At 46.6% G+C, this 27,189-nt stretch overlaps 1 protein-coding gene across 1 annotated transcript in view; it reads right to left on the bottom strand.

The window, feature by feature from the left end:
• Nucleotides 1–2,143: 2,143 nt before the first annotated feature.
• Nucleotides 2,144–27,189, bottom strand: part of LOC144805691 (uncharacterized) — a 38,537-nt gene continuing 13,491 nt past the window's right edge. Inside the window, 1 exon segment of the mRNA XM_078672198.1 lies at nt 2,144–3,623. Coding sequence (XP_078528324.1) covers nt 2,144–3,623 — 1,480 coding nt within the window.

The following is a 27,189-nucleotide window of genomic DNA, read 5'->3' as shown; positions in this document are numbered from 1 at the left end:
ACCATGCTTTATAGCTTGTTTTGTTTACTTTAAATTTTCTACAATGATAATTTAACTAGATGTTGCAGTAGCCTATTTTTCAGCTTGGCCCTGACGAATGCCTGTAAAACGATACATGAAAGGCAGAAACATGTTGGCCTATTTATAGATGCTTCCTGGACAGTGATATTGTCACACTGTTACCACATCTGTTTTAACCTGGCGTCCAGGGAGATACCAATAAATAATTTTGTCTACCCTGACCGCCATTTTAATTATGCACATATATATTTTTTTCTTGAGCACTGCACCCTATCAGTACCACTCGCAGTGAGGACTCATCTTCTTTCAGCTTCTTTCTTTGGCTCCGAGCAAATACTACTGAGCTTGGCCAGATGAACACCTGCTGATAAGGTCCTAGATGACGAGGTTCCGCCAAATGGGTGGGCTGATAGGACTCTTTCATCACTGATGGACCCTCACCGTTAGTTGTGATAGAAGTGTTGGTCAATTTATTGTGGTCGTTTTCCTTCATTTAAAAAGACCTCCTAGTTTATTTCTTGTTATTCAGGACTCTGACAGTACCTTTAAAAGAAAGGCTGCGTTGTGTTTACTTTTTGGTGGTGGTCCCGTCATCCTGGGACCATCATAAGCAGAGGTATGGGCCAAAAAGTGTTTAAACAGCAATGCCTGAAAAGGCCTTATAGGGCGATTTTCTGAGGACGTAGTAAATACGGTAGCAGGGGCTATCTCGCTGTGCTGGGGAGAGCTGCACAAGCATTTACGATTGTTTTAGGGACATTATGGCTTAGTGACTTTAGAGTTGTGGTTTGTAAACAACAATGGGCTTACTCTTTGGTGGGTAAGTGCCTGTCCTTCCCTAAACCCCTCCCTATATGCCTCCTTACTCCTGCCCTCACCCCTCCCCTTTATTCATAAGTATTTCCCATTTTACAGCCACTCCCTCTGTCCCTCCCACATTTTCTACTAAAAACTATACTTACGTGTGCGGAAACTGTGAAGTCGGGGCAGACAACTCCACACAGAAAAAGACAGGAGAGGCAGAACAACCGCACGTAGTTTGTGAAAAGCATTTTGTAGTTCTTTAGTAGTACTAAAAATGTACAACTCAGATTATCTGTGAGACTCTCTTGGGTGTATCTGATGTGATTTTAAAGCTGGTGAAATTGAAACTGTCCTCAGCAGATGGGAAGTAGGTTCCATTTGTAACAAAAAATGACATGAAAGAGGCAGCTAAAGCGGATCTTTGTAATACGAAGCTATGTCCCATTGGAACAGAAGTCATTAGGACTGTTTAGGGTGGTGACAGGAATGATTTGCATCTGATTGGTCTTGTCTTTAGTGGCACAGAGACTGGAGAATGATGTGGTGGGATGTTGCTGAGATTAATGACCTGTCCTTCCATCACTTTTTTTTTGTTGTTTCAATAATCAGTCACAAATTGCACAGGCATGAACAGACGTTGGTCCCATAGATTCCTACAACAAAGGGACTCCTGCCGCAGGCACCTGCTGAGACTCATTAAGGCTGGAAATAGTTTGAGGTTACTTGGATTCCAGATCCTTGGGGGCGTGGCCTCAAAGTTCAGGATCAAATGGCCTTTGTGGGTCAGAGCCATGGCTTATTAACACTCAGGGAGCAAAATACACTGAATGAGATGAGGCCACAAATAGTTACTAAGGAATAAGGTTAATTCACAAATTTCTATCCCTCGCTGTGCGCTTTTCTCAGTAAACAGTTTTTTGGACGATAAATTGATTGATGTCTTTGTGGCTGCTTAATGTGAAGGTTTTGCGATGCTGAAAGCTCCTTCTCAGAGCACCTTTTACTTTCCCACATTGTCTCTGTCATGTAGAGAGGTTACTTTTATAAGTGAAGTTTTTGTCACACTGAGAGGACTGATAATATTTTTTTTCTCGCTGTGGATTTTCTCATGTTGAATCAAACTGAGTCTCCAGCAGATGCTTCCCTGGCATTTAGACCAATGACAAGGTTTTGTCCAGTGTGAGTTTTCTCATGTTTAGTGAGACCAGATTTCTGACTGAAGCTTTTCCAGCATTCAGAGCACTGATAAGGTCTTTCTCCAGTGTGAGTTCTCTCACGTTTAGTGAGGCTTTGTTTCAATCGGAAACTTTTCCAGCATTCAGAGCACTGAAATGGGTTCTGCCCAGTATGGATTCTCATGTTGAATTAAAATGGATTTCCCACGGAAGCTTTTTTGGCATTCAGAGCACTTCTAAGGCCGTTCTCCAATGTGAGTTCTTTCATGTCTAGTGAGGCTTTGTTTCAATTTGAACCTTTTCTGGCATTCAGAGCACTGATACGGTTTTAGTCCAGTGTGAGTTTTCTCATGACGAGTGAGATCACATTTGAGACTGAAGCTTTTCCAGCATTCAGAGCACTGATAAGGTCTTACTCCAGTGTGAGTTGTTCCATGTCTAGTGAGACTTTGTTTCAATTTGAACCTTTTCTGGCATTCAGAGCACTGATACGGTTTTAGTCCAGTGTGAGTTCTTTCATGTTGAGTGAGATTACCTTTCTGACTGAAGCTTTTCCAGCATTCAGAGCACTGAAAAGGTTTTTGCCCAGTGTGAGTTCTCTCATGTTGAATTAATTTGGTTCTCTCGCTGAAGCTTTTCTGGCATTCAGAGCACTGATACAGTTTATGTCCAGTGTGAGTGCTCTCATGGTGAGTGAGAGTTATTTTCCGACTGAAGCTTTTCCAGCATTCAGACCACTGATACGGTTTATGCCCCCTGTGGATCCTTTCATGTAAAGTAAGGCTGAATTTCCGACTGAAGCTTTTCAAGAATTCAGAGCACTGATACGGTTTATGCCCCGTGTGGATCCTTTCATGTAAAGTAAGGCTGGATTTCTGACTGAAGCTTTTACAGCATTCAGAACACTGATACGGTTTGAGCTCAGTATGAGTTCCCTCATGTTGAATGAGATGGTCTTTCTGACTAAAGCACTTCCAGCACTTAGTGCACAGATAAGGTTTTTGCCCAGTGTGGATTCTCTTGTGTCGAGTGAGACTGCTTAAAAAACCAAAGCTTCTTTAGCAATCAGAGCACTGATAAAGTTTGCGCCTGGTGTGGATTCTCACATGTTGAATGAGATCGCTTTTCCGACTGAAGCCTTTCAGGCATTCAGGACACTGATGCGGTTTTTGTCCAGTGTGAGTTCTCTCATGGCGAGCGAGACCAGATTTCTGACTGAAGCTTTCCCTGCATTCAGAGCACTGAAAAGGTTTTTGCCCAGTGTGAGTTCTCTCATGTTGAATTAATTTGGTTCTCTCGCTGAAGCTTTTCTGGCATTCAGAGCACTGATACAGTTTATGTCCAGTGTGAGTGCTCTCATGGTGAGTGAGAGTTATTTTCCGACTGAAGCTTTTCCAGCATTCAGACCACTGATACGGTTTATGCCCCCTGTGGATCCTTTCATGTAAAGTAAGGCTGAATTTCTGACTGAAGCTTTTACAGCATTCAGAACACTGATACGGTTTGAGCTCAGTATGAGTTCCCTCGTGTTGAATGAGATGGTCTTTCTGACTAAAGCACTTCCAGCACTTAGTGCACAGATAAGGTTTTTGCCCAGTGTGGATTCTCTTGTGTCGAGTGAGACTGCTTAAAAAACCAAAGCTTCTTTGGCAATCAGAGCACTGATAAAGTTTGCGCCTGGTGTGGATTCTCACATGTTGAATGAGATCGCTTTTCCGACTGAAGCCTTTCTGGCATTCAGGACACTGATGCGGTTTTTGTCCAGTGTGAGTTCTCTTGTGTTTAGTGAGGTGGGATTGATAACTAAAGCTGTTCTCACATTCATTGCTCTTATTCGACTTGTTTGTATCTCCAAGTTGGGGTTGTTCCTGGATACATGTCATCTTAAGACTGACTCTGTTTCCAGGGTCTGTACTTGTTTATGTTAAAACTCAACATTAACGTCTAAACTACACTGCCGAAGCTCTTCTTCACATTTGCATTTAACTAATTATAGCTTTTATTTGGAGATCAATGTTCTTACCTTTGAAGCCAGCCTATATAACTTGCCTTATAAACTTTCAGTGAGGGGCCCCTTGTTTTTATTAAGATACCCCTAGTTGGTGGGAAAAATCTTTCTATATTGTCGAGGTTAATCCAGTGTCTTTGCTATAATGACATCTGAGAAGAACATTTTCATTTATTTTTAAAATACAATGTTTTCTCTCCTCTGAATCACAGGAGACGGAGAAAAAAGCTTGCTCTTGTAAACTGAGGTTATTAGCCTTCCTGACAGTTCTGTCACATTACATCACGTCTACGGATACTGATTTGCTGGAAGAGGCTTAGGTCTCCATGGCATTTCTCATAAACCATCAGGCAGAATGTGCAACACTGAATATTCCCAAGTGCTCTGTGTGAGGATCAGTTGTTGCCAATGTTCTTTGCTCGACCAATCTTGAAATGTTTCCTTTAAGTGAAAATATTCTTATATTTAGTAGTTGCAGTAGATTTTCAATTTATTTGAGGGTACAGTTATTATTTCAGAGGTTATTCAATCCCAATAACTGACACTTGGTAAATGTTCCTGGTCATTGTACTTCAAGGGTTTGACAACAGATAATGATTGCAAGAAAGTCGATAAATCACTTTCACATTCAGCAGTTTCTTCCGCACCAATTCCTCACCATTCCTGGTGCATAGAACTGGTTTCTTCTTCAGAGATTTAGAGTGTTTCTACTTTCCTCAGAAATAACCCTTTATAGAAATGTTTCCAACATTACAACATTTCTTTTTCTTTTTGCTTCAGTGACCTGTAAAAATAGAGTTAGAAATTATAAATGAGTTGGACTCCAAGGGGGTGAAACAGTTCATGGATACTGCATAGACAGGGAACTTGGGACCACTGAAACTCAATGTCGTGAGAGCAAAAGTAGTGAATACTGTAAAAAGAAACACAAGTTACACATGAATCATGACACAGATTCTGAGAAGCATCCAACACCAACAATTTACTCTTTCTGTGATGACGACTGGCATCACAGTAAGGTATTTGTACCTCCTTTAATGAATTATCAGATGTTGTGTACGCCCCTGCTCATTTAAAGCACTCTTCTATTCCTCATTTCAGGGATCCACGAAGGGACATTTCACTGAACAAAGGAATCTGCCTTGTTGTAATCACTGCTCCAAATGCCGCTGGTGGAGTGTGATTATTTTATTAAGAGTGCTTTGCTCAATCAATTCCTTACCCTTGGGTGTGATACTACTACATAATACATACTCAAGAAACATGACTAACAGTGTGCCTCGTGAAACATGTGAGAGTTTAAAACTGCATCGTAAAAGCATGCAGAAGGGTCACAAACTGGTTTGAGATTAATTCATTCATGACAGAGAGAGAAACCTACTAATGTGCTATGAAAATAATATAAAAGGTAGTAATGCAGTCTGTAGTTTTAAAACAAAATATTATTATGAAAATGCTGAAGTAAAATGAGTCCTGCTTATGTTTTCTTTGAGATGTAATTCCGAGAGAAAGTGCTTGCACATTTCTTAATGATACATAATTAGGCTATGCTTACAAGTATAATGAAATGGTGTTTTTATATTATTTCTTATGCATCTCTATTTCTTTACTGTTTTCAATATTAGCACGTTTTTTCTTTAGAAAATGGTGATTTAGTGGTTTTCCATGTAGGTCTCTAAAATGTATTTTGCCTTTCATCATTTCCTTCAAATAGACTAAAGAAGTTGTCCTGATTGCACTGTAGCTACGAGTATTATCGCTGAAGTTTCTGTCCTACAGTTTGAAAAATTGACATCCTTTCTGTTAGAATAACACTGTATCGACTTTGTTGCAAGCTCAGAAGAGAGAGTGTGGAGTGGACACGTCGAATTGCAAATGTATTTCTTATTTCCGAAGGGAAGTGATATTACACATTCTTAACACCTTGGCTGCAGCGCGAATTCCGCCGCGGCGCTGGACATTCCAATGGCTCGGACGGCCCTGGCCGTTGCGCGCACACACCCACCATGACTCACGGAAGGGGTTAAAGAACAGTGAACACTGAACAAAGGTATTACGTAAGGTTTCTGGACAAATTGGGTTAGAGAACGATCACACGATGGTTGTACCATGGATTTTGACCAATGAAAATCATGCAAACTGCGTAAAAGTTATTTTGTTGGCAGGAACTGAAAACGTTTGGAGGTATAATTGCCCCTTGGGAAAAGGACAGCATGCTGCTATTTTCCCTGGCAAATCCTGGGCCTGACATGCTGTCGGTCTGAACTCTGGTTTTTCCCTGAACTGACATCTGATTACCTCCGCACCTTACCAGCTCGTGAAGTTGAGCAGGTAAAATCTTTCAGCAGAAGAATTTATGACTCCAGCTATTGCACGCTGTGCTCTAGCGTTCTACTGGGTCCATATCGTGTCCTGGTTCTGATAAATCTACAACCGATTCTTGGTTTCTATGATTCCAAATTGCATATTCTATTTTGCAATGTGTTTTCCCTCTTTTTCTCTCTTCCTTCCTCAATAGGTGTTATTTGACGATGTATTTGGCCTGAGCTGTGATGTGCTGTGATTTACCTGTATACAAAAGAATAACCATTATTAAATTATTCTAGTGCATTTTTGTACTTTGACCATTCAATATTGAAGTTTAGATAACGATAACTTGATAACTATTCCATGTGTTTGTCCTTACTTATTGATGATTTTATTAATATTGTGTGAATATATTATTAGCTAGGCACTTCTTTATTACAGGTCCTCATGAAGGAGTGGCTTTCCATCTCTAGTTATCTGAGTCCCTATTAGCTCATACGGAGGACCTTATGATTGTGATTAAATTGTAGAGTTTCTATGGGCCAAACTCTGTGTTACTGTGAATTGTGATGCTGAGGATTGAGTTTACGATGTGGTGGGTAACCTATGTTTGAGCTCACAAATTTGACATCTCTTCCCCTGGATCACCACCGTAGACTGAGGATGTGTCCAGTTAGCTCAGTGGAATTGACCATTTCAAATGGTGTGGTAGATAAGTACTTACCTGGTGGCCCGGAACTTGTCACACTGCTTTGACAGGACCCAGACACTGCAACACCTGAAAAAGGAAAAAAAGCAGCATAACTGGAAAGGAAAATAAAATGGGATAAGAAAAGACAAATACTATAGAAAACAAGAGGAATAAGGAAAAGGAGGCTATCTTCCACTCTTCTTTAAAAAGACCCCGTGTGGACCCTGGAGGTGACGAACAGGACAAGAAAGGTTAGGCTGGGAGGAAGCAAAGAGGTGGAAGTCAGATCCAGAGAGGAAGGACGAAGAATGAACAGACTGAGGGGAGGATAGAATCACGTGGTATATAGGAAACAACTATGCAGATAGTCAAGGGACTGCTGGCGAACACGGGATGGAAGTGTGCTCATGGCCCAGTGCTTCCCAACCCGAGAAGGGACTAGACCTGCGCTAGGATCCCACCACAGTCATATTCCTTGAGGAATGTGGCTACATCAGGTGGGTGCCAGGGTTAGTGGGATCTCAAAGATTGATGAGGGAGGTTTGCGGGAACATGGGGTGGCTGGCCACTGCTACAACTACCATATGTGGTGGGACGCTTTGCCAGATAAACCTTAGTATTTATATGAGCCCTAAAGTAAGAGGCACATAGAAGAAAACTGTTATGAAGAGAATACACTGACAGAGTTCAACAGTTCTTTATTAGCTTCTACTCGCCTTTTTTGCCTTATTTCTTATTCTGCTTCAGATCTAGTTTCCTTATTTCTAGCTCATAGCCTTCTGCTGCCTCTACGCTTTCTGGCCCCTGATCTTTCCCGCCTCCGTTCCTGTTCATGCACATTCTTCCCCGCTGTTGTCCCGTACCCCCTGCCTCTTTTACCGCTCCCGCCGCCAAGCTGCACTTCCCTACCCCTTCCCCTATTTAATGGCTGTTGTGCGCAGCGAGCGTGCCGCTGGCATGCCAAAGGCAAGCCCATCTGCGCCCCTACCGCAACCAGCGCCAGGGACCCTGAATATCCTACCTTCCACCACTTGAAGCCAGCTGCCCTCCTCGCACTCAATCTCAGAAGGAACAACAGCTGCCAGCTGTTGTCGGCAAACACCCCCCAAAGCCAATTCTCCTGCTAACACCGCCGACATTCCTTCACCATCCACATCACAGCCACGGCCTCCGCACCCACGCCGGACGCCCGCTCCACCAAAGCCCTGAAGTGCATCCTCCTCAAAGTGCGCGCCCTGCAGTGACACGCCGTAGAGATCTGCGACCTCCTCGACACCCTCTCACCAGATGTTGCCTTCTTCAGAGAAACCTGGACAAATGCCACCTCTGCCCCAACATCGCCACTGCCATTCCCGACTGCTACAAGATCCAGAGGAAGGACCGCCCCACCACCTTGGTGGAGGACTCGTCCTCGCACATAAGAGCTCTTTCCGACTCTCTACCTCCAGCACGAGTGACTCCTCCTCCAACACCAAACATATCCACTTCCGGATCCTGACCAGCCCCAGTACCACGCTACGTGGCACCCTCGCTTACAGACCCCCTGGGCCTTGCGCTCCTTTCACCACCGCCATTGCCGACCTCATGGTACCCCACGCCATTGCTTCCATGAACTACATACTAATCGGAGACCTGAACTTCCAACTCGATAACCGTAGCAACCCCCACTCCACTGCCCTCCTGGACAACCTCGCCAACCTCCGACTGAAGCAGCTCATCACCACCCCCACCCACAAGACTAAACACACCATCGACCCCATCTTCGCAGGAGGAACCAACTTCCACTTCAGCCACACGTTGCAGCCTCTCTGGTCAGATCGCCACTGCATACACTTCTCCTTCAGCACCACCACCGCACACAAGCCTGCCCCACGCCCAGCTCGGAGGAACTGGAGCAAGGTCACAGAGGAGCACCTCAACTCCACACTCATCCTCAACCCCCCCGCCGCCACGACAGACGCCAACTCTGCAGCCACAGAACTATACTGTTGGATCACCAGCTGCGCATATAAACTTGCACCCCTCCGCCACACTGACAGACAACGCCCCCTGAAGGCTGCCTGGTTCACCACCGACCTCCAAGAAGCCAGACACGCCTGCAGATGTCTTGAAAAACTTTGGTGAAACAGCAAAAACACCGAAGACAAGACCACTTACAAGCAAGCCATGACAGAATACCACCAACTCATAAGAGCCACCAAGAGGACATTCATCCGGAACAAAATGCTCACTAACGCCAGCAACCCAAAGGAACTCTTCAACATCATCCAGCAGTTCACCAAACCCCCAACGAAGCCATGGACATCACACTGGCTCAGGGCCTCTGCAGCAAGCTCGACTCTTACTTCCACCTGAAAATTAAGGCCCTATACGACAACTTCAGCGAATGGACTGCAGAAACTACCCTCCCCTCCAGCAAAGACATCTAGCCCACCATCACCGCCTGGACAACGGTCACCATCAAAGACACCACCATGACCACTCATGACCACTCAAGGACCCCTGACCGCCGCACATCTTCCACAGAGTTGCCACCGCCATTGCACCCGAACTACGTCGCACAATGAATGCCACTTTCGAATCCGGCATCTTCCCCAATAGCTGGAAGTGGGCTGAGGTCAAGCCCCTCCTCAAGAAACCCTCTGTGGACCCGACTGAAATGAAAAACTATGGGCCCATCTCTCTCCTTCTCTTCGCAGCCAAAGGCACGAGAAATTCGTCAAGGCCCAGCTGACATCCTTCATCAAGGAGAACGCCATCCTAGACTCCTCCCAGTCCAGATTCCGCAGCAACCACAGCACTGAGACAGCCACCGATGAAATCCGCAGCCTGCTTGACCAGGGCAACACCGCGGGCCTCATCCTGCTAGACCTCTCAGCAGCCTTTGACACCGTCTCCCACCACACTCTTGCAGCCAGACTCCACGTCGCCAGCATACGGGGAACCGCCCACGACTGGATCCGCTCCTTTCTCGCAGGCAGAACCCAAAGGATCAGACTCCAACCCTTCGTCTCCGAACCCAGAGATATCAACTATAGAGTACCCCAGGGATTATCGCTCAGCCCCACTCTCTTCAACATCTACATGGCCCGCCTTGCAGCCATCATCATACAGCACGGACTCAGCATAGTAACATACGCAGACGACACCCAGCTCATCCTTTACCTCACGGAGAACCCCGAAAAAAACAGACTCAGCTTCTGGGAAGGAATGAAAGACGTCGCAGCCTGGATGAGCAACAGCTGCCTAAAGCTCAACTCGGAGAAGACTAAGGTCCTCATCCTTGGACACTCCCCCTCCAATTGGGGCAACACTTGGTGGCCCTCTGCCCTCGAAAACCCACCAACCCTGAAGGACCACGCCCGAAACCTAAGCATCATTCTAGACTCCTCCCTCACTATGATTTGCCACATCAACGCCTTCACCTCCACCTGTTTCAACTCCCTCCGCATTATTGAAGACCTTCAAGTAGATCCCCCACAAAGCCAGAAAGACTGACACCCACGCACTCATAACAAGCAGACGGGACTACGGAAACGTCCTCTAAGCTGGAATCAACAAATCCCTGCTACACAAACTCCAGACCATCCAGGACACTGCAGCCAGACTCATCCTCGGCACCACCTAACATCTGCAAGACCTCCACTGTCTCCTGGTCGAGAAGAGAGTTATCTTCAAGCTACACACCCACGCCTAAAAATCCCTCCAGAACATCGGACCCAAATTCCTCACCGAAATAATTTCTTCCCATGTACCGAAAAGAAACCTCTTCTCCGCTGACCTCACCCTAGCAGAGACCCCGAGCATCCTCAGAACCAGAGCAGGTAGAAGAGCCTTCTCCTACATCACCTACATCACTCGTTCCAGCCAAGGCCTGTAAACCATGCCACTCAAGGAGCGGAAGGGGGCAGCCCCGGGTCAGCCGAAAGCAAGATCTTGAGGCTCTTCCTGAAGGTGTGAAGGGTAGGGGAGCACCTGATTTTGACTGGGAGCTCGTTCCAGGCCTTGGCTGGAACGAGTGATGTAGGTGATGTGGCAAGACAAAAGGGGAAAGGATGGTTGCACCAAGAAGGTTAATTATAACAAAAAAGTCACACAATTTATGAAACTGGAGATAATTAGCCTGACCCTGGAGTATACCAACATTTGTAGGGAAACATGCTTAAAACAGCTAGCATACAAACAAATAAGGAAGAAGACTACGTAAAAGCCATGTATCTCTTTTTTATCAATTTTTTAAGATCATAAGCTATATAGATGAGAACGGTCTGGAGTCAAATTGCTGAAGCTGAAGAGAGATAAAAAACAGAGATACAGCGAGAGACACAGATAGAGACTTGAGAAGAAATAGAAGAAAAGGAAACAGGAATGGCTTCCTATTCATTCCAGGGCCATAGGAATGAATGGGAAGGTATTCCTCATTACCAAATTGGTATTACTGATTCGGTAATAAGGAATATTACCGAATCGGTAAATTTTACCTATTTTTTACCTACATCATATTTACCGATTCTTAAATACCGAATCTGTAAAAAATTCGGTATTTAAGAATCGGTAAATTGAGATTACCTACATCGGGCCCTAAAGGTATAATAAGGAGATAGTGATGCCTAAGATTTTATTTCATACCAATCAAGTTACTTCCTGTGTAGAATTGGCTCACCAAATGCAGCAATAGCAGGCAGAAAAGGCTTACTTTAAGGTCCAATACTGTCTAATCTGTGTTTCTTCTAAACACAAGGGGATTCAACAAACTTTATTCGGTTTTATAAATGGAAAAAAAACATAAAAGTCATAGTTAGGATGCTTTTTTGCAGCATGCTGCTGGGGTTCTGGACAAGGAGATTGAACTGGCTATTAGACGATTATCTCGCTCACCTTCCCACCCTTCCCTAGGGCTTTCTTCTGTTGCTCCATATGCTGGTTCCCATACTCAGCCTCAGTCCCCTCAAGTAGGCTTGGTGGACATACCTCAAGATATGCCTCAAGACCAGGCTGGGGGTATCGTCCCCCTTACACCAGTTGTTGTCACACGGGTCGGTGCCCAGTCGTCAATTTTTAGGTCCGCCCCTGACATGACCCCTGGCAATGGGTGGGGCCCAGGAGGCGTTAAGAGGAAGCGCCCCTCAGTTGGGGGCCCTTTTAAACGCAAAAAGAACATTGGATCACAGTCATCTTCAGCAGTCCACCCAGAAGTGCCTAACCTGGATGGTTTTTCGTTAGACATGCTCAAAACAGCCTTGCTGTCAGCACTTGGAACTAAATTGGACCCCATCCTACTCCGACTTTCTGCACTGGAAAGCAAACTGTCTGCACTGATAGCCACTTGCAAAGGGACCGTGTCCTACTCTCCACAAGTATCTCTCCTACAAGGCCTACGATCTCGACCACCATTTCCAGTCCCAGTGGTAATGGCACAGGAGCAGAAGACAGAGCATTGTCTATCACGAAGCAGCCTAGTCACATGGTAGGAGATACAACGGCACCTATTGCCCAGGACTGACCCTAAAGACCGTCCAGCCAACCGGAGGGGGGCGGGGGCACCCAGAACCTAGTATCTTTTCAGTCTCTGCAATCTCAGGGTTTTGAAGTGGGCGGATTGTACAGTTCCGATGTTAGGTGGGAAGGGCTGGAAGCCATGCCCCCCGGGGACTAGAATAACTATTATCCTAGTTTGGGCTCTGTTCATCTCCTACCAGAGTCCACTCTGCTTGTTGTGGTGTGAGTACCATGCCTCAACTCTGGGAGCAAGGAAGACTTTTACTAGCTGAACAATAAGGTGGTGCACTGGCTCAATTCCAACATTGCCCCTGGGCTTAGAGTGGAAAATCAAATTCTCATAGTGCGCCGGACACAGTGGGTTGGTAGCGCCAAGAAATCCTGGCTGGGGGACTGCATTATCATCAATTTTAACAATCCAGTCATGGTAAACCGAACCTTAAGCACGGTTGCCCAGTCTAACTACAGCTGTTGGAACTCAGCAATCTTGACACTCCCGCTGGGATATTTCTACAGACCCAATTATTACCAACTTCGGTCCCAGCACGAGCGGCTCCAAGAGGTGGGTCATAGGGGTCGTGCAGAGGGGATTATAGTGATAAGCACAGCAAATAGGTTAACTCCTCTGAGCTCATAGGAAGATTGCGATTGACAATGTGTGGGTCCCTCGGACCCTGTGATACCCGCATCCCAGGGAAATGTATCGCCCCCGGAACAGGTATCGAGTGTGAATGGAGGGTGTACATTTCTTTCTTGGAATATCGCGGGGCTGGAGAGTAAGATTGGGAACACCGAATGGTTGGCCCTTATTAAGAGTTTTGATGTGATATGCCTCCAGAAAACTTGGGCTGGAGACAATAATTATCACCTGGATGGCTATAAAACCCTCTTTGTTCCAGCTACCCCATCCAGGTCAGGGAGAGCCAAGAGGGGCTTATCACCTTTGTTTCTCTAGCTGTCCTTGGCATCTCCACTACCTGTAGAAAGGAAAATGCTACTAACCAATGTGCATCTGTTCTTGGCATGTAGAGCTGCAGAGATTCACACTCTGTGCATAGATCGCCATCTGGTGTGGGGCTCGGATGCTTGCACCTTGTTGTTGTCTTGGAAGAAGTTTTTTGTAGTCACAAGATAGGTGACTTCTCCCTTGGACGATAGTGCGCGTGGGCATCAACTCCATCCTCAGATTGTTTTTCGCCATGAAGGGAAATTATGGAGTTTGTAAGAAACAGAGATGTCCATGAGAATGTATGTAAGATAACACTGGAACAGATACAGGTTCCGGGGAGGTGCGGGGGCGCGTGAATCTCTGCAGCTATACATGCCAAGAACAGATGCATACTGGTAAGTAGCATTTTCTGTTCGAGGCATATGAGTTACAGAATTCACACTCTGTGCATAGACTGTACAGCCGTGTCTCCCCTAGCGGTAGTTGCCTGCATCTGTTGCAGTGGTTTGAAAAAGTGTTTGGCTGCACATCTACACAATAGTGTTTGGTGAAGGTGTATGTAGTAGAACATGTTGCTGCCTTACAAATCTAGGGGAATGTTCCCTAAGAATGCCATGGAAGCCCCTAGTTGACGTGTTGAGTGCGCTCTAGGGGGAATTGTTAACATGCATTTTTCTTTCTGATAGCATATTTGAATACATTTTACTATCCACCTGGCAATTCCAGCATTGAAAATTGGGTTGCCTATGTGAGGTGGTGAGAAAGCCACAAACAGTTGTTTTGTTTTCCTAAAGGCTTTAGTCCTGTCTATGTAATAAAGTAAAGCTCTTTTGACATCAATCGTGTGAAGACCTCTTTCCGCTACAGAATCAGGGTTTTGGAAAAATACTGGTAACTCTACTGATTGATTTAGATGGAATGGAGAAATCACCTTTGGAAGAAATGTTGGGTTTGTTCTAAGAACCACTTTGTTGCGATGTATTTGTAAAAATGGTTCTTGTACGGTTAAAGCCAGAATCTCAGGTACTCTCCTGAGAGAGGTGATTGCGACAAGGAAAGCTACTTTCCATGTAAGGAATTGTAATTCGCATTTGTGTAAAGGCTCAAACGGGGACCCATGAGCCTAGTAAGAACACAACACAGACAGCAGATACACATCCTGGCAGAGGCGGGCTGAAATGGTTAGGCAAGCAAATGCTAACTTTCTAAAAGTAGCATTTGCAAACACAGGATATTAAAATAAACTTTACTAAAAGAAGTATTTTATTATTCTGAGTTCAGGCATACTAAACTTGACTTTCTACCGTGGTCCCTGAGCCTGCTTGGACTATAGAGTGGAATCATTCCAGCAGCCCATTCTGGCCTATGAGAACAGGTAGCCTTACAATAGTGAAAAACGTAAATGACTGTAATTCACTATTAGGACATGCCACACACATCAGGGCTTGTCCTACCTTATGCTTACAATGCACCCTGCCCTAGGGCCTACCATAGGGGTGACTCACATGAAGTAAAGGGAAGGTTTAGAGGCTGGCAAGTGTGTGCACTTGTCCAGTCAGCATGACAGTACCAGACTGCACGCAGGTTCTGCAATGGCAGACCTTAGACATATTTTAAAAGGCTGCTTCTGTGGGTGGCGCAACCAGCGCTGCAAGCCCACTAGCAGTAGTTGTATTTACAAGCCCTGGCTCTCCGGGTGCACTTTACTGGGGACTGACAGTAAACCAAATGAGCCAATCATGGAAACCAATTTACAGGTACACTTTACATTGGGAGCACTTGCACTGCGGCACGGACACCAGCAAAACATCTGAGGCACATCAGCAAAAAGTGGAAGAGAGACTCACGCCAAGGTGCCAGGTCTAACATAATCTGATTGATGAGTATGCAAGATTTCATCTTTGTAGATGTAGTAAATAGCAAATAATATTCTGAATTGAAGCATCTAATGGGTCAATGTTGTTGTTATTGCAGTAAATGATAAATCTTTTCCATTTAGCTGCATAGCAAGCTCTAGTAGTGGGGCGTTTAGCTTCTTTAATAATATTCATACAGTCCGGTGGGAGGTTCAGGTTACCGAACTCTAAAATTTCAGGAGCCAGATTGCTAGATTCAGTTGTGCTGGATCTGGGTGCCTTATCTCTCCATGGTTCTGCGTCAACAGTTTTGGGCACAGACGTAGTTTTTGGTGTGGAACTATTGAGAGTTCGAGGAGTGTTGTGAACCATGGTTGCTGTGCCCATGTGGGAGCAACCAGGATCATCTTGAGAGACTGCTGTTTGAGCTTGCGTACTACTAGTGGGATGAGTGGAAGTGGCGGAAAAGCGTACTCAAATCTCCCTGACCAGTTCATCCATATTGCATTGCCCTTGGACAACGGGTTTGGGAACCTGGCAGCGAAGGTGTGGCAATTTGCGTTTGAGTGTGTGGCGAACAGATCTATGTCTGGTTGGCCCCACATTTGAAAGAAAGGTTGAAGAACTTGTGGATGAAGTTCCCATTCGTGTATTTGTTGAGTCTGACGACTTAACAGATCCGCTATCTGATTGTTTACTCCTGGAAGATGTTATTCCAGGAGATATATGTTTTGTGCTATGGCCCACCTCCATATACTTTGCGCTAGGTGAGACAGCTGCAAATAATGTGTTGTTCCTTGCTTTTGTATGTAGTACATTGCTGTCATATTGTCCATCTGGACTAAGGCAACCTTGTTGAGAAGATGTACTTGGAACTAGAAATATTACCAGTGGTTCTAGGTGATTGATGTGGAGCGCTTTTTGTTGAGTGGTCCACTTGCCCTGAATTATGTGATTTAGGAGATGGGCTCCCCAGCCGGTGAGTGATGCGTCTGTCGTTAGCACTATTTGTGAAACTGGCTCTAGGAACGGCCGTCCTTTGGAAAGGTTTTGTGTTCCACCACTGCAGAGAGCGATGTGTTTGGCTGTCTACCAACACCAGATCTGTAAGTTGTCCCTGAGCCTGATTCCACTGACATGCCAAACATGCTTGTAGAGGGCGCATCTGAAGTCTTGCGTGACGTGCGATGAAAATGCAAGAGGCCATCATCCCTATTAGCTGCATAAACACTTGTGCTGGGAGAGACTGTTGAGGCTGAAACTGGTGGTGAGGGTTTGCATACTGGCTATCCTGGCTTGATTGGGGTATGCTAGAGCTTTGCAAGTGTCTATTGTAGCTCCTAGATACTGACATACGTAGGAGGGTTGAAGGTGTGACTTAGTGTAGTTTAGTGTGATCCCTAAGTCGTGTAATAGCTGGATCATTTGATACGTGTGATGAACACACTGACATATGACTTGGCTTTTAAGAGCCAGTCGTCCAGGTATGGAAATACGTGGATTTGCTGCCTTCTTAAGTGCGCTGCTACTACTGCAAGGCACTTTGTGAACACCCTGGGTGCTGTAGTCACACCAAATGGAAGGACCTTGAACTGATAATGCTGGCCGTCCACTGTGAATCTTAGGTATTTCCTGTGAGCAGGGTGTATGGGAATATAGAAGTAGGAGTCCTTGAGATCAAGGGTGGCAAGGAAGTCGCCTCTTTGAAGTAGTGGAAGGACCTTGTGATCATGTGAAAATGATCTGATTGAACATAAAAATTGAGAGGTCTGAGGTCCAGTATTGGTCTTAGAGTCCCGTCTTTTTTGGGGATTAGGAAATACAGGGAGTAAACCCCTGTTCCTTGATGTTGGATGGGAACTGGTTCTATTGCGTGCTTTTGAAGCAGTGAAAGAACTTCTTGTTTGAGGAGTGTTAGTTGTTCCCCGGACATTGGATGCAGTTTGGGTGGTAAGTTGAGGGGAGTAGCAGAAAGTTCCAGGCAGTAACCATACGGGATAATATGTCTTACCCACTTGTCCATAGTGATGGAATTCCAGACAGGTAGGAACTGTGATAGTCTCCCTCCGACCGGAGTGGAATGGGCTGGAGGGAAGTCACTGCTTACTAGCGGGGGAGGTGTGAGTGCTGTTGTTACCTCGACCTCTCCCTTTGTTGTTACTTTCCCTGTATCCACCTCTGAAATATCCCCTACTGGGAGATGTTTGTGTCGTGTATTTGTATGAAGAGGAAGCAGTGTCTGTACCAATGTTCTTGGATGCTCCTCTGTAGGACGAGCGGCGAAATGAACCACGTGTGGATGGAGACTGTAATGCTCCCATGGATTTAGCTGTCTCCGAATCCATTTTTAATTTTTTCCAGAGTGGTGTCTACAGCCGGTCCAAAATGTTGTTGCTGATTGAACACCTGGTTGAGGTTAGTTGTTTGTACCTCCTGTTTGAAATCAGAAATGCGCAACCAAGCATGTTGTCTGAGTAACATGCTAGTGTTAAAGGCCTTAGAGGCGGTCTCTGCTGCATCAAGGGCACACTTGATTGATTCATTGGTTATTAATTTACCCTCTCGGATGAGATCATTGGCCTTGGTCTTGTATTGTTCTGGTAAATGTTGCAATAGGATTTCTAGTTGGTCATAGTGAGCCCTATCATACCTAGCAAATAATGTTTGTGTGTTGGGTATCCACCAGTGATTAGCTGCTTGAGCAGCAACTCGTTTGCCGGAAGCATCTAATAATTTATACTTCTTGTCCAGAGGTGGAGGTCTGAGAATTAGCCCGTTTTCTAGCGTTAGCTACCACCAGGGAATCTTAAGGGAGTTGACTTTTGATGTAGGCAGGATCATTGAGAGGAGGCTTATATTTTTTGTCAATTCTTGGATTGAGAATTCTAGCCCTAACAGAGTCTTTAAATATGTCAGGGGCATGTTTAATGACACCTTTTGACATTGACAGGGTTTGTACAGTCTTTAGTGACTGCTCAAAAGTGTCTATTAGAAAGTCCTCCTCTGCAGGGTCTAATTGCATTGAAACACCATGGAATGTAGCAGCCCTATTTACCAACTGACTAAAGCCAATATTGTCATCTGGGGGAGATGGTTTTGTTGGGTATGCCTCGGGATGAGGGAGGGCTGGAGGGTCGACCAGGTGACCATAATTGTCCCAGTCGTCCTGTGGTACGTCTGTGTTGGTATCAGGGTCTGTAAAAGGGTCATTGTTGCCTCCCCCATCCCCTAAATCATCATCGAACTGTGGTAATGGTGAGTTTGGTGGAAGTATAGGAGAGTGTGGAGGAGAGATAGGATTGGTAGGAAGAACAGGAGAAGAGGGTTGTATAGGTTTAGTAGCACAGTTTTTTTTCTTAACATGCACTGCAGGAATACCTGGTGTATCCAGTTTCCTCTTCTTGTGTGGAACGGTAGACACATGTCCGGTTTTAGGGTCTATATTGAGTGTTTTTTTTATTCAGATCAATAGGATCCGGTCGAAAAAGTTCTTCCTCTTCGGTGCTGATCTTTTCGGGTTCAAGCGATGTTTGGATTTCTGCTTCGGAGCCTTGGAAGGTGTTTTTGGATCCTTTGGCTTCGATGTGGAGGCAGAAATCTTTTTCGCTTCCGAACGTGTTGGTTTCGGATCAGATGCCTTTTCTTTCGGTGCCGGGGTGGTCGATGCTGATTTCTTTCTGGGAGTAGGCTGTGACTTCGGTGCCGATGGAGCCTGTGGGACACTAACATGCGGCTTGCTCGGTCACAAGCTGCCTGAAGGCTTGTCCTTTGTCTTTGGAGCCGAGCCCGGGGGCGGGGCTTCTGAACATTGTTTTCGGTCACCGCTGGGGCCAACAGGCGAGGTCTTGACCAGGGCCTTCTTTTTTGCAGGTGGAGTTGGGGTTGCGGCAGTGGTACTCACTCGTTGATCTGGAGGGATGGGGTGGTCTGAGTCGGAGTCGTCTGCTTCGGACACGATTTCCAGTTCCTCAGAATCTTCCTCCGGGACATCGGGCCTTCATCAAAGATGTCCACCGGCACCAGAGCTGCTTGCGTCGGGCCCGGCGATCACGGACGGTCTTTTTGGATCGAAAAGGGGCGCAGGCATGGCAATTATTCTCGTTGTGCTCTGTCGAGAGACCCAGATTACAGACCTTGTGGTGGTCACTGTGTGGAGTCCTTTTCATGAACCGTAGTCCCGAATGGCGTCGATAGGCCCAGCGGCCCGTGTCGACGACCGGAATGGGATATTTGAGGAGTGCGTCGAAGGTCACGCGATCGAGAGACAATACCGTCGAATTTTATGATGGTTTGTGCATCGAAAAGGTTTGGAGATATGGTGCCGAACCGGAGCGCAGAAGTTACATCCGAACCCAATGGTGGAAAAAAAACAATCTGAGGATGGAGTCGATGCCCATGCACACTATCGTCCAAGGGAGGAGTCACATATCTCGCGACAACAAAAGACTTCTTCAAAGACAACAACAAGTTGCAAGCATCCAAACCCAACACCAGATGGCGATCTATGCACAGAGTGTGAATTCTGCAGCTCATAGAACAGTGGGTTTCTGTTGCAGTAACTTGGTGCAGAACAAAGTGAAGAGCCATGCCCACAAACCACTGCCCTGGCAAACATCAGTCACCCCTCTAGCTGGGTGCCCTATGCCAGTGGTGAGTATACAGGTGCATGAGCCCTATATCCCTACAGTGCCCAAGTCTATTCCTGGGCATTGTAAGAGCAGTGCTGCCATTAAGAATATATGGTGCTGGGAGCTTGTCATTACGAACTCCACAGCACCATTATGGCTACACTGAAGACTGGGAAGTTTGGTATCAAACTTCTCAGCACATTAGACCCACACTGATGCCAGTGTGGTATTTAATGTAAAATGCACAACAGAGGGCATCTTAAAGATGCCCCCTAAAACTCGGCCAACTCCTAGTGAACTGACTGAGTGGCTGCTTAGGCTGCCACCACCAGACATGTTTCTGGATGCCTGGGTCGAGAGCTTGCTGCTGTCGGGGGCCTGAAACAATGCACATCCTGGGAAGAGGACCCAAGCCTCCTCCCCAGGATAGGCAGCGTTCACGAAGGGGAAGCTTCAAAGGCATGCCACCTTTGTGAGCCTCTCCAGACCATTTGCCGCTTTCAGCAATGGGTCCCCACTGGTTCCACCCCCCACTTTGGGCGGGAGAACCGGCGGGAAAAACAAGTACGGAAGAGAGGTGTGCCCACCTCTGCCAACTCCACCCCTAAGGTGGAGGAGGCGAGGTGAAGCACAACCTCGAGTCCCCACCATCTCGAGGACGGGGGGACCCAGCCAACCAGGGACAGGCTCCTGACCCCTCCCACTGGAGAGTGACAGAATAGGGGTGTACCCACCCCTGGGAAGGGACCCATTGGTCCCTGCCCTTTACCTACCTGTAACGCCCCTAAATTTAGTATTTAGTGGCAGCCTGAACCTTCCTTCCTCAGATCCAGCAACAACAAGAAAAGAAGAGAAGAAGGATGAGAAGCAGTGCAGAGCTAACAAGAGGATGACGCCCACTGACTTGGTCCCAGCCCTACAGGCCTGTCTCCCCTTGAACCTGCTCCTGCGAAACCCCAGCCTTTCCAGCAGCCAGCACCCTCACAAACCCCAGAGGACCTGCCTGCCTTCACTTTCAAGACTGTTTCTCCTGTGAACACCGGACGTGTTTAAACTAGAGCTTCTGGTGCCAGCCAGAAACGAGAATCCAGCCCACTCCACACCCGCAGAACCCGAGCTGGAGTGGAAAAACACCTAAAGGAGGTCCCCCTGGCGATCTTGACCCGAGATCCAGCGACCCATGACTTGCCATTAGCCTCCAGAAGACGTCTGCAGCCTCAATCCAGAGGACCCCCCTACCGTGACCGGAGCGGGTAAGAAAATCCGACGTCCAAAGGCACCCCTACATCTGATGCCCCACGGCCTTGTGTGCCCAACCCAGAGGTGCCTAACTAACCTACAAGATCCCAACTTACCACTCGAAGTGGTGATCGCTCCTGGAAGATCCTCGTCCACAAGCCTGCAGTGTTTTTTTGTCCTGGAGAATCTCCATTGAAATCAACAGGGCACCCGACCTCAAAACAGCCCCTGCGCCCGGCCGCCCTATTGCCGCTGAGGGTGCACCTTTGATACAGAAAAGGGGGTGGTGATGAACAGAGTGTCTGAATTAAGCAGACCACTCTTACCCAGTCCAAAGATCAGGGCTTGATCCATCACCGTTATTTATCTCACTGCCCCATCCCAGCTCAGAACCTGGCTATATGCAAATTAGTCTGTCCCTGGCCCAGTGCATCATGGGAACAGGGCAGACCAAACTACCAAGCCAATTCTTCACCAGAAAGGAGACAAGCTACCGGGGACCGGTTTCTGGCATTTCAGCCTCTTCGGCCCGGCTTGCTTGAATCCTGATGGAGCAGTGAGAAAGGGACTCATGTCTGAGTATACCCTGCCACACCTATAGTGGCCAAAAACGATACAGAAAAGGGGGTGGTGATGAACAGAGTGTCTGAATTAAGCAGACCACTCTTACCCAGTCCAAAGATCAGGGCTTGATCCATCACCGTTATTTATCTCACTGCCCCATCCCAGCTCAGAACCTGGCTATATGCAAATTAGTCTGTCCCTGGCCCAGTGCATCATGGGAACAGGGCAGACCAAACTACCAAGCCAATTCTTCACCAGAAAGGAGACAAGCTACCGGGGACCGGTTTCTGGCATTTCAGCCTCTTCGGCCCGGCTTGCTTGAATCCTGATGGAGCAGTGAGAAAGGGACTCATGTCTGAGTATACCCTGCCACACCTATAGTGGCCAAAAACGATACAGAAAAGGGGGTGGTGATGAACAGAGTGTCTGAATTAAGCAGACCACTCTTACCCAGTCCAAAGATCAGGGCTTGATCCATCACCGTTATTTATCTCACTGCCCCATCCCAGCTCAGAACCTGGCTATATGCAAATTAGTCTGTCCCTGGCCCAGTGCATCATGGGAACAGGGCAGACCAAACTACCAAGCCAATTCTTCACCAGAAAGGAGACAAGTTACCGGGGACCGGTTTCTGGCATTTCAGCCTCTTCGGCCCGGCTTGCTTGAATCCTGATGGAGCAGTGAGAAAGGGACTCATGTCTGAGTATACCCTGCCACACCTATAGTGGCCAAAAATGATACAGAAAAGGGGGTGGTGATGAACAGAGTGTCTGAATTAAGCAGACCACTCTTACCCAGTCCAAAGATCAGGGCTTGATCCATCACCGTTATTTATCTCACTGCCCCATCCCAGCTCAGAACCTGGCTATATGCAAATTAGTCTGTCCCTGGGCCAGTGCATCATGGGAACAGGGCAGACCAAACTACCAAGCCAATTCTTCACCAGAAAGGAGACAAGCTACCGGGGACCGGTTTCTGGCATTTCAGCCTCTTCGGCCCGGCTTGCTTGAATCCTGATGGAGCAGTGAGAAAGGGACTCATGTCTGAGTATACCCTGCCACACCTATAGTGGCCAAAAACGATACAGAAAAGGGGGTGGTGATGAACAGAGTGTCTGAATTAAGCAGACCACTCTTACCCAGTCCAAAGATCAGGGCTTGATCCATCACCGTTATTTATCTCACTGCCCCATCCCAGCTCAGAACCAGGCTATATGCAAATTAGTCTGTCCCTGGCCCAGTGCATCATGGGAACAGGGCAGACCAAACTACCAAGCCAATTCTTCACCAGAAAGGAGACAAGCTACCGGGGACCGGTTTCTGGCATTTCAGCCTCTTCGGCCCGGCTTGCTTGAATCCTGATGGAGCAGTGAGAAAGGGACTCATGTCTGAGTATACCCTGCCACACCTATAGTGGCCATAAACGATACAGAAAAGGGGGTGGTGATGAACAGAGTGTCTGAATTAGGCAGACCACTCTTACCCAGTCCAAAGATCAGGGCTTGATCCATCACCGTTATTTATCTCACTGCCCCATCCCAGCTCAGAACCTGGCTATATGCAAATTAGTCTGTCCCTGGCCCAGTGCATCATGGGAACAGGGCAGACCAAACTACCAAGCCAATTCTTCACCAGAAAGGAGACAAGCTACCGGGGACCGGTTTCTGGCATTTCTTGGCAAAACGATGATGGATCAAGCCCTGATCTTTGGACTGGGTAAGAGTGGTCTGCTTAATTCAGGCACTCTGTTCATCACCACCCCCTTTTCTGAATCATTTTGTCCACCATAAGCGTGGAAGGGTATACTCAGATGTGAGTCCCTTGCTCATTGCACCATCAGGATTCAAGCAAGCCGGGCCGACGAGGCTGAAATGCCAGAAACCGGTCCTCGGTAGCTTGTTTCCTTCCCAGTATAAGAATTGGCTTGGTAGTTTGGTTTGCCCTGTTCCCATCATGCACTGGGACAGGAACAGACTAATTTGCATATAGCCAAGTTCTGAGCTGGGATGGTGCAGTGAGCTAAAAAACGGTGATGGATCAAGCCCTGATCTTTGGACTGGGTAAGAGTGGTCTGCTTAATTCAGGCACTCTGTTCATCACCACCCCCTTTTCTGAATCATTTTGTCCACCATAAGCGTGGAAGGGTATACTCAGATGTGAGTCCCTTGCTCATTGCACCATCAGGATTCAAGCAAGCCGGGCCGACGAGGCTGAAATGCCAGAAACCGGTCCCCGGTAGCTTGTTTCCTTCCCAGTATAAGAATTGGCTTGGTAGTTTGGTTTGCCCTGTTCCCATCATGCACTGGGACAGGAACAGACTAATTTGCATATAGCCAAGTTCTGAGCTGGGATGGTGCAGTGAGCTAAAAAACGGTGATGGATCAAGCCCTGATCTTTGGACTGGGTAAGAGTGGTCTGCTTAATTCAGGCACTCTGTTCATCACCACCCCCTTTTCTGAATCATTTTGTCCACCATAAGCGTGGAAGGGTATACTCAGATGTGAGTCCCTTGCTCATTGCACCATCAGGATTCAAGCAAGCCGGGCGACGAGGCTGAAATGCCAGAAACCGGTCCCCGGTAGCTTGTTTCCTTCCCAGTATAAGAATTGGCTTGGTAGTTTGGTTTGCCCTGTTCCCATCATGCACTGGGACAGGAACAGACTAATTTGCATATAGCCAAGTTCTGAGCTGGGATGGTGCAGTGAGCTAAAAAACGGTGATGGATCAAGCCCTGATCTTTGGACTGGGTAAGAGTGGTCTGCTTAATTCAGGCACTCTGTTCATCACCACCCCCTTTTCTGAATCGAGGGTGCACCTTTGGTCCCCAACTTGCCCTGAGCTAAACCCTAGGAGCTTTGCTCCCACAATCCTGTGGCCTGCTTGCCAGCCGCCACCAAACGAAGCCCCCCTATCCTCCATAGGATAACATTGGGCCTCAACACTCTGCACCCGGCCGTCCTAGTGCCGCTGAGGGCGCAACAACAGTGCATTACTGACCCTGGGAGACCTCCTGAGTCTAACCCAAGAACCTTAACTCCCACAGTCAATTACTTACCTGAGAGCCGTTAACCTGTTTTCCCTCCATAGGATAACATGGACACTTTTTCTGCAAAATGTTTCGAAGTGTGGAGTTTTGAATTCTAAAAATATTTTTTTAAATTGCACAAATAACCAAAATGTGTTTACTTACCTGTTTTAAGGGAATGTCCCAGTGCTGAATCTAGGTATCCAAAGCGATACAAAAGGGGATGATGGACGGAGCGTTTGAGCAAATCAAACACTCACCCCCAGTCAACTGATCTGCGTTTAATCCATCACCATTCTTTAGCTCACTCCACCACCCATGTTCAGACATGGCCATATGCAAATCAGTCTGACCCTGTGCCTCATGGGAACAGTCCAGCCTGAACTGCCAAGCCATGTCTTCCCTGGACCGGAAACAAGCATCCTGGGACCGGTTTCGGGTTCATAACCCTCATCAGCCAGGCTATATTGAATCCAGTGGCAAAGTGAGCAAGGGATTCACGTCTGAGCATACCCTGCCATCTTAGGGTGAACAACGCGATACAAAAGGGGATGTGTGACGGAGCGTGTGAGCAAACCAAACACTCACCCCCAGTCAACTGATCTGGGTGTAATCCATCACCATTCTTTAGCTCACTCCGCTACCCCAGTTCAGACATGGCCATATGCATATCAGTCTGACCCTGTGCCTCATGAGAACAGTCCAGCCTGAACTGCCAAGCCATGTCTTCCCTGGACCGGAAACAAGTATCCTGGGACCGGTTTCGGGTTCATAACCCTCATCAGCCAGGCTATCTAGAATCAAGTGGCAAAGTGAGCAAGGGACTCACGTCTGAGCATACCCTGCCAACTTAGGGCGAACAGAGCGATACAAAAGAGGATGATGGACGGAATCTAGGTATCCAGCACTGAGTTAGAATGAAATGAAATGAAATTTATAACGCGCAACTAAGCCCGTAGGCATCAAGGCGCCTAACAAAATAAGATCAAAAAAGGCAGAAACCAAGCTAAGGATATGCACTGGCAAAAAGCCATGTCTTGAGTGCCTTTCTAAAGGCCTGCTTTGAAGGAAGGGTTTTAATGTCAGATGGCAGAGAGTTCCACAGCCTTGGGGCCAGGGTTGAGAAGGCTCTGCCACCCCACCTAGCTCTACGGACACGGGGGACAGATAGCAGGGCTTTATTGGCCGAGCGCAGGGATCTGGAGGGGGTATACATTTTTAGCAGAAAAGCAACACGAAAAGTAACTTACCTGCAATTTATTGTAGAAACCCATTCATTTCAATGTACTGCTCCAAAAAGTTTCCAAGTGTGGAGTTTTGAAAACTGAAAATATTCTTTAAAAATCATGCGAATAACCAAAACGTAATTACTTAGCTGTTTCTAGGAAATGTACCAGTGCTGAATCGAGGTATCCAGCACTGAGTTAGAAAAGTAAAGCAAAAAGTAACTTACCTGCAATTTAGTGAAAAAGCCTATTCATATCAATGTACTGTATTTGCTAAGTGCTGCATACTACTGCTCCCCTGTAAATCAAACAAAGTACAATTTCTACTGCATACTTGAACTGTGTTCATACAAGTAAATGATTACCGCAGTCTTTTTATGCTTACCTGTGCCAGGCTTGCTTGGTTCTAGAAATAAAACAACAGTATATTTTTTTATACAAAAACAATTGGCCTAGAGTTCAGTTCTTGAGTGTGTGAATTCATTTGCTGACTGAGTGTGTACATCAAATGCTTAACACTGTCCTCTTATACTGCCCTACTGCTCGACCAAGCTACCACTTTAGAGAGTAAGGTTCTATCTAACTTTAACCTCTGCCTACCTCTGGAGACACTTGGACTCTATACACACTATACCTCACTTTGGTGCAGCGTACAGAGCCAGTTTCTTATAATACCTCACTGTATGTCTCTCTCAATTTAAATGTGATGTTGTTGCCCAGTGGAAGGAGCAAGCTGCTCTGGTAACTTCTTCAATGCTGGAGTTACACACCCGGATGAGGGAAATATAACTCTGCTGGGGTCTGTACTTCAGCATAGCATCTTGAAAGGTCAGAGTTATCACTACATTTTTTTAACAGGGGATTTTAACACTCATGTGTATGGACATCATGCAAGGAGAAGTGGAAGCTATGGGCTGTGCACGAGAAGCAGGCTTACACATGGAACATACTCCCAAGGGTGTTGAGCTTAACTTCATCTTGGTTGAATTTGATCTAACATCTGTAATAAATAAGCTGCTTCCGGGGAAAACAAACATTACTCCCACCTTTATTGGGAGAGGGTGTGAGACCGTTTTTGATTTCACCTTTGTATATACCCCCTTTTACTCTCTGGTTACCGATTTTTCTGTGCAGGCGAGTGAATGCAGTGACCACAACACCATTTGTGTCTCAACTTGCTGGACCCTAAAACTAGGAC

This window comes from Lissotriton helveticus (assembly GCF_964261635.1).
Source record: "Lissotriton helveticus chromosome 1_1 unlocalized genomic scaffold, aLisHel1.1 SUPER_1_unloc_19, whole genome shotgun sequence".
Classification (NCBI taxonomy): Eukaryota; Metazoa; Chordata; class Amphibia; order Caudata; family Salamandridae; genus Lissotriton; species Lissotriton helveticus.
The sequence above is the reverse complement of the archived record's forward strand: the minus strand, read 5'-3'. Positions and strand labels throughout refer to the sequence as shown.